General features: G+C 39.2%; 1 protein-coding gene across 1 annotated transcript in view; it reads right to left on the bottom strand.

Moving 5' to 3' along the window:
- Positions 1-8,760, bottom strand: part of pdhx (pyruvate dehydrogenase complex component X) — a gene marked incomplete at its 5' end in the record, with an annotated part of 27,791 nt that continues 19,031 nt past the window's right edge. Inside the window, 3 exons of the mRNA XM_010792365.1 lie at positions 1-930; positions 1,801-1,865; positions 6,371-6,529. Coding sequence (XP_010790667.1) covers positions 675-930; positions 1,801-1,865; positions 6,371-6,529 — 480 coding nt within the window. The remainder of the gene's footprint in view (positions 931-1,800; positions 1,866-6,370; positions 6,530-8,760) is intronic.

The raw sequence follows: 8,760 nt of genomic DNA, 5'->3' as shown, positions 1-8,760 counted from the left end.
GGAATAACGTGATTTATTGGCATCTAAGGGAAATCAAAAACCTAAATGATAGTATTTATTTAGTATACACATGGACTTGAGATTCAATTTAAGGAGTGTCAAACAATCTGTTTTAAATAAGTTAACATGTATGAATAATATGAACAATCATTAAGTTCTTGAACATGAATTCTGTAACAGCAGGAAATGGTTCATTCTGGTTTATCCTTATCGGAAGCTGAATTGCTACAGATGTTCAATGATACATATATTTTTATTTTGCAGAACCACTTGCATGTGCATTAATAGTGACACAGAGTAGATGAAAAGGGTCTGAAGAAAAGAACTTGAAGTGGAATAACCTCTTCATATATACACAACACTGGTGTGATTGAAAAACCACCCCTTTTACAGTATGCCACCTCTGCCCTTATATTTGGCACAGCGGCAAGAATCCTCTACCACTCTAGCAAAATCCAAATTGAACTCCTGCATCACAAAGCCTGGTCATTTTAAATCAGTAGTAAGCAAACAACACACGTTTACACTATATACATGCCTACTTTGTAAGCCTTAATCCAAGCATGATCGTGAATTAGCTTTTTAAGAGCATGACACAGGCTTTGTCATGCAGGTTTTTCTTGCTGTGACCTTAGAATCCCTTTCCAACAGCTATCTCACTTTATATATATATTTCAGGCTAGGGCCATGCGTTGTGGTTTTTCTAGGTTGCTGCGGAATTTATTGAGAAACCGTGAGGCTAATTCGTCATCCACCATTCTTCCGTCACTGGACAGTGTGACTGTCATCAGCTGCTGGGTGCGCAGGGTCTGGCTATCCTCGCACAGTCGCAGCTCGGACCTGGAGGTACCGACCGCAAGGATGCACGCCTGAGGAGGGTTGATCACGGCGCTGAAGCCACTGATACCGAACATCCCCAGGTTAGATATACTGACAGAGAGAGAAAAGAAGAGGGAAGACACAGTAAACATCTTACATCATTAGTCACGCTCAGCAGGGGAGAAAATGCATTAAAATCAACAAAACAGGCACATGGGGGCTTTTAAAACAGCCGCTTAATTCAAAAACCTCACATTACCTCTAGATGTGAGTGAATACAAAAATTGAGGGGAGAATAAATATAAATATAATCAGCTGTGAAAATCTTACTTTACTAAAAAGAACACAGATCAGTAAAGATTATTGCGGCAGCGCAGGGCTCTAAGTCTCTCTCTGTGTTGTTGATGGTGAGCAAGACTGACCCCAAGGGCAGTTAGCTGTTTGCCTTAATGAGAATTCTAGCTCAGGGGGATGGAAAAAGTAATAGAGGAAGGGCATACATATCCTCGGGAGAACAAAGAGGGCTGCTTCTCTATAGGACTTCATCGCTCCTGCCTGACACAGAAACCCCATTTATGTCTAAATGACACCATTAATTCTAATGAGTTGTAAAGACTCCCTTTCCACTTTTCTGAAATTGATGGCTCGGTTACTGATGGTACTCTTTGCCCAGGATCACATTCAGTTGAGGCCCTGCATTTAATGTGGAATATGCATAATATATTAACTATCTGTGGAACCGGATTCAAGTCATAAGTCATAATAGCGGAAATATATGATACAATCTTACTGCCGAGCTACAGAGGAAATTGTGTGATAGAATTAAGGGGTTGGAGATGAAAAGGCGGTTTATTGAATTGAGAAATTTGACAGTGGTATACTACATAACGCAGAGGAGTGGCTTGAAATATTATGATTTTTTTTATTTTGTGACTTTCTATAGGTCTCTTTTTTAAGCCAAGAGATGATGTGTGTGTTTACCTGAATGAGCCTCCCTGGTACTCTTCAGGCAGAAGTTTACCATCTCGAGCCTTCTGGGCCAGAGCCTATGGAAAGATTCACTGTCATTAAAACTCTTAAACTTAGTTTCAGAGATCCAAGCAGGATTTTAGACAACTTGCAGGATATATACAGTGAAAAAGAAAACACACATTGTATTGGACAGAGAACACACAGTTGGTATCCAAAGTATTAGAAATACACGTGTCCACATGAAAAATATTTGTAGTGAATTAAGGAGGTAAATTCCCTCTATAAAAATATATCTACGTACGTATGTGGAATATATAGGCCACAGGACCAGATTTGAAGATGTCATTATGGTCCGACAAGTATTGACCAGACAGTTAGCTTGTTTTTATCTGCCTAAAATGAGTTTATAAACTGGCAAACTGTAAAACTATTTGGGCTTAGACGTTTACTCACTTTGTCTGATTGACAAATTGATTGTCTGTTTGAGACCATGTCTCTCTGTACAATATTGTTGAGATTATTCCAACTGAACCAAAGTGGGGAGCCAACCAAGAGACTGACTAAGGCTTGGTGATGTTGCCATTTCACATCTCTTTTATATATCATACAATATTAATCCCAATACAGCATGTTCTCTGCCAATGTAGTGAGAATCAAGTGGCAGACATTGAGGTCATACTCTTTTATACATTGACATCCCGGTCTGAATCATCTTCAGCTGAAAGTGAAAGAGTCAAACAAGCCTCTTCTATCTGATGTAGCCAGATACAAGCAGAAACACACACTTCTTCTTCTCATCGTGTCCACAAGGCAGTCAGTTACAGTACAGGGCTTGGTTAGATGTGGTTCAGCCACAGCTGAACACATTGCTTTCCCTTCTCATTAAACTCTGCCAAGTCCGATGTTGTGCAGGGTTGCTCCAGCAGGGGCCATATCAGGGGGTGTTGCATTGTTTGTGGTTCAATGCCGCAGTCACACACAACGTCCCCGTCATTTAGGTATCCCCATTTGGTGAGAGTGGCTTTTGCACGTCCAACACCAGATCTTATTCTGTTTAGGCATTTCCACACTTGGTGTTGGTGTCTGCTCCAAGGGGCAGTGCCTCGCTCGCCTTTAGCTCCATTGTTGTTGCTGATGGGAGGTTGTCAAGTCTTTCTTCCCACCGAGTGACTCTTTCACTGCTTGTGCTCGGTGTTCCGAGGGGTGGGACGCTCTTCAGGAAACTTTTCCTGGATTTAAGGCGGCTTTTGGCTGGCGCATGGCCAAAGAGCAATCCTTCTTTTTGCAGTCCTTTACATTTTAAAATCGTTCAGACGTTTGGTGAAAGGCCACAGGGGAAAACTTTCACAAAGCTTATTGAAGAAATGTATGAAATGTCCAATAGCAAGCGCTGAGATAAATGGAAACTATCAGACGGTGCATTGCTACAATGAAGAAAGGGGATTGACATCACCCAGAAGGGAACACATTGCTTCAGCCAGGCTCTGCCATGCTGCAACAGAGCATGAGAGTGACAAACTCGGAGGAACATATCTGCTGATGCACTAGACCACGGGTGTCAAACTCAATTTCCTCTCGGGCCACATTGGCATCATGGTTGCACTCAAAGGGCAAGTTTTATATATAAGACTATATTAAATTACATATATAAATATTTAATATAATAAAATAATGTATTATATTACATTATTGCCCCTGCATTGGATGATTATCGGATAGGGTAATAACTTCATAATGAACTACGTCTGAAAGCAGAAGTCTAGGGCAAATAATTGCAAGTCTCTTCAGTGAGAATGTCACAAAAGGATTTCAAAAGAAAAGCCAAATTCTGGAGAAAAAAAAGGAAAAAAAGAAATAACATTTTGAAAAAAAGGCAGATTTAAGTAAAAAAGTCGAATTCTGAGAAAAAAGTCAAATTTGAGATGCATTGTGCTACATGTAGTTTATGGGCATGTAACCGTATAATAAACATATTATATTCTTTCAAGCTCTTGTGGGCCACATAAAATGAAGTCACGGGCCGGATTTGGCTCCCGGGCCTTGAGTTTGACACCCCTGCACTAGACTTTCACAATAAAGATTTTCCAAACATTCAACGAGGTGCCACGGATCAACAATACTACAGACATTGCTTTAATAACAGTGATACAGTTACACTTCTCTTTTTTCTGAGCTCTTTCTTTTAGTCCACACTTCTGGGTGGCCGCCACATCTTTATATAATTTGAACTTTATTCAAATGGAAATGTACTTAAAAGGTTAATGCGGGAACGCGACCGACACAAAAGTCAGGAATGACTCACAGGACGGTGAGAGACGGTGGGAAATGGTGGGCACATTTGAGATAAGAGCTCTTCGTGCAAAGAAAGTCTGATGTCCCACGCTATCACATAAAAAGGCGGCGACCTCTGTGCTTCATTTAAACCGCATGTTTTTTTAATCTGGGAACAATAATTACACCAATGTAGTTCTAACTCAAAACAGTGGGAGGTGAAGCTCATTCTGAAGGCTTTAGTGGACTGAAATCTGCAGTGTTAGTGCCCATGCTTTATAGCAGATGTTGTAAGTGTGTGTGATTTAAAGGTCTCCTGCAGTTGGTTGACACCTTGCACCAACAGACATTACAGCCTTCAAAATGTAGTCATGACGATTGATTTTGAGGACATAATATAACAAATGTACGTCACTACGAGCGTATTTCAAAAGCGAAAAGAAGAATAGAATTATTACAATTTTCGGAACTTCCCACTTCAAATTTCAACATACATTTTCTCTTCTCAAAGACAAGTGCACAGCTATATGAAAACTTGATGCAATCTAGACTCAGGAAGCAATAATTACACCTAGAGCCAATACAAATAGATATACAGTTTAAAGAAGGATGTACACTGTAGTTCACCTTGTTTCAAAGATTAGGATAACATTATTGGTGATGTATGGTTTTAGTTCAAAGGTTTGCAGTTAAGATATTCTGCTGCTTTTCAAAGCGCTTTTACTTTATTTTCTCTTCTTAATACACATTAATTCACTACTACTTACATTTAATATCTAACTCTTACAGAAACCATTCAACTATTAATGTATTCAGCCATTTCAGGACATTAAGGCTATACATGTTGTTGTTTATACCTTTTTTAAACCTTTTCTTTTAAATATTAAGCTTCTTCACTATTTTTAATACTCTTTTAGTTTAACATTTCACTTTCAAGTTTCCAACAAAGTCATTGCAATGCATTTGAGCTGTAACAATTTTGATTCAAACCATTTCACTTTTCTGCATTTCTCCGCTAAGTTCAGCAACACACTTACCGGTACTTGGTTTTTGTAGCTAAAAGAAGCTACCATTCAACTAATAAAATATTCAACTTTTTCTGTATTTTCAGCTAAATTCAGCAACAAATGTACACAGTTTACAGCATTCGCACGCATTTTCAGCAGGAAATGCATTTTCCAGTTTGCTAAAGAATGCATGTTCAAAAATAAAAACCTGGGTTTGAATTACTTTATACATCAATAATTTAATTGAGCATTATCCAAATGCATAATACTGAACACTACGCCATTAAACAATCATTGCCACAATAGTTTTGCTACAAATTACAGTATTGACGTTAGTGGGCTAAATTGTCTGTAGTGACAAGAATTCTCTTATTTGTTGCAACATCTGTTCTGCATGGAGTTACGCCATAACAGCACAGTCATACGGTAAAAGCTTGAATCAGAGCAATTCAACACCCACTCACTCTTTCCCTCAACACATCTTACTGACATTTACAGATATAATGTGTATTTTCCCTGAAAAATTAATCATCCCACCTTTTCCTCCCTCTCCCCAGTTGAAATTGGTACTGTCACTTTTACAAATACAATCATACCGATACTTCTTCTGCCACTGAGACAGAAATGTGAGGTCACCACTGCAGGCTGATATTGAGTCATTAGGTTAAGAAGCAGTGTTAAGTGAGCATTTAGGAATGTGACACCTGGTCACTGCTGGTGAGAGACATTATGTGCATAACCCTCATTGAGAAATTCTCTATTTGATCTGTGTGTGTGGCTTTGATGAGAAAGAGAGGGGCTAATCATCAAGTGTGTGTCTGCACATGCATATTAGATTTCGAGAGCACATCTATGTGAATAAACGTTTGTCCCCAGCTGCTGACTGGGAGTGAGAGAAAGAGTTGACCAGTGATGCTTTGCACTCCATCTGTGGCCAGTAACAGCTGAGGAAGATCTGACTACCATGAATCCAATCGGCTACCTTCAGATCTATCCAGTTGAAATTATATTGTGATTTCTACTCTACATGATCAGATGGATATTTAAAAAAATAAAAGATAAAGTTCCAGCCAGAAGGTGAGCACAGCTCTACAGATGCACACGTAGTTATTTTTCCCATACGGTTGGGCTGCAGTCAAGTCCCACGTAAAAGTAAACAGCAAACGCCTCGGCACCTTGACGTTATAATCTACTCACAGCAATGAAAGTATGAGAAAAATTGCCCCTGCAAGAAGGCTTCAGGGGACACCTGTCACAACATAGCATATCACAACATTCAGGTTTATAAAAAAATGTTGTACCTTGATGTTAGCTGAGATCTCCTGAACTCCTTTGTTTGCAGCATCCCTGATGATGGGGGTAATGAGGCCTTTGTCAGTGGCCACAGCGATTGAAATGTGGACTGAATCAAGCGCGCGGGGTCCCTCGCCAGACCAGGTCACATTCACCTCTGGCATCTCCTAGGAGAGGAAGTCAGAGGTCAGCACAGGTTTGAAAAATATGTGCTGTTCAAAATAACAAACACACAGAGATAAGATGCCTCCCTGTTTATCGGTTGCATTGTGAATCCAAGCAGATGTCTGATACAATTACAAAAATGGTTATTTCCGATGAGTAGCATTCAAATGAATTAATTGTGATGGCAGTACAAATATTACAACAATTATATTACAGATGGAAAATCATGTATCCATTTGGAAGGTGAATGTACTGCAAACATTTGCTCTTAAGGACTGCAAATCGGAAAAAACACTTTTTAAGCATTCAAACACACTGTAACTATCAATGCAGGAATAATCTGATTTATCTGGATAGTCTTGAGGAATCTGCTGTGGTGGAGGTTCAATAACAACATATCTGAAGCGTCTTTCACACAGTTCTTGGTTAATTACTGCAAAAAACCTTGAAGCCCCCACTGAGGTTTTTCTCTATTCACACAGGCTACGTTCAGGAATATTTCGCCCTTGCACTTCTTAAACATTTCATGGCATTGATGGAATAGAAGGGTCAACAAACAGTATGCAGATATGTCATCAGTGTTGACTTTTGAATGGTTCAATGAAAGCATTTTGGGTCAGATGGAATAACTATGGCATGTTCCTGCATTGGTATCACTTCATTCACAACACATGCGTACCAGCATTTTCCCTGACAATTTAATAACATGTACTATCAATACCGGCTTCCATTCACACATGATTCCTGCATGTCAGTAATAGACTGATTGTGTGGAAGGGACTCATGTTGAGTTTGTGGGTTATCTGTCAAAAAAGTAAATAATTAACCTCAGATGCTGCTTCCTGATGAAAAGTAAACTCTGAGGGAAAGTACAGTTGATTTGGAATTTTCTGGTGTCACAGTGAATCACGCATCTTAGTTTAGAGGAAAAGCCAATCCAAAGAGGTATTTTGATGGTGTGGGACATAGTGTCCGGACACGTGGTGCTTTGGAATTCAACACTAAATTAAAGAAACTGGAAAACGTACACACTTGTGTTCCACGTTCCTCACATTTACTGTAACACATGCAACTAACAGGCAGATTTCTCAGCTGCTGCTTGATCTTCATGTAGCTGTTTCCTACAGTGTGTTTTGTACTATGTCCAGTGACCATGACCTTTGGCTTGAGGCCAGCACAAATTTGCTAAAGCATATAAAGTATTCCATACATGATAAGAATGAGCAGAGTACAGGCAGTTCCTTATGGGATGCTGCAAAGAAATTCCTGGCTGGAATAACGGTAAGTACAGATTTTGAGTCCCTAAATTCAACTTCAGTATCTCTCTCTAGCCCTTTGTGGATTTCTAAAAACTGCTTATGGTGATTGATGGTATAAGTACGGTGGCTGAGAAGTGCAATCGACAATTACAAAGTGTGAAACAAAGCTTGAGACAAATTTACATTTTATAAAACAAATGTACATGTTATAAAACAAATTTACATTGTATGGGATTAGTTTTGTGTCATAAAGATAAAGCAACACTTTCTCAGAATCAAGCAAAACTAAGTTTATGAGAAAAAAAACTGACTCAAGCAAAATAAATGTAATTTCAAAAATAAAACCATAAGTTGCAAACAAATCATTTGTGTAATCATGTAAACTATACATCTTTTTTCTTTGTTTTAACATATATTTGTGTTTGCAGTTCTTGTTGCTTCTTTCTCAATGATCAGAATTTTGCTCTCGCTGCAGCTCTCGCGTTTGCACTCCCTCATTTTTTGTTTTTGATTCTGACACAAACGTCCCAGGTGGGCGGAACTTTCAGGGGTGCGTCCCCATTGGCTACTCAGTTTTTGAGTGACAGCCCAGTCTTACGGCGATTGTACAGTGCAGCTGCGGTAGCTGAGCACGGACAGAAGACCCCCAGAAGATCCAGCATTTCAATTATTATAATACTACAAGTGAAAATATATGTAAGTATCGATTTGTGTTGTTGGTCTGTTTCTTTATTGTGTTAAGTGAGAAGTAAAGAAAAGCTGTGCTATGAAAGTTAGCTTTTGCTACCTTTAGATCCATAACAATGCAAGCTAAGTAGCCTAACAGCAGGGACAGTTAGCTACATAGCGAGCAGTGAGTGAGTGTTCAGACACTGGCAGGCACACTCAAACGGACTTGTGTGCCTGACTCTACCAACAGGCTTTCATGATTCTGTTTAGATATGCAAGTATAAGCCATGATAGCTTATTTTATT

Source organism: Notothenia coriiceps, unplaced genomic scaffold (assembly GCF_000735185.1).
Source record: "Notothenia coriiceps isolate Sejong01 unplaced genomic scaffold, NC01 NC01_scaffold00036399, whole genome shotgun sequence".
In the NCBI taxonomy this organism is placed as follows: domain Eukaryota; kingdom Metazoa; phylum Chordata; class Actinopteri; order Perciformes; family Nototheniidae; genus Notothenia; species Notothenia coriiceps.
Note: the sequence above shows the minus strand (reverse complement) of the source record. Positions and strands in the feature narration are given on the sequence as shown.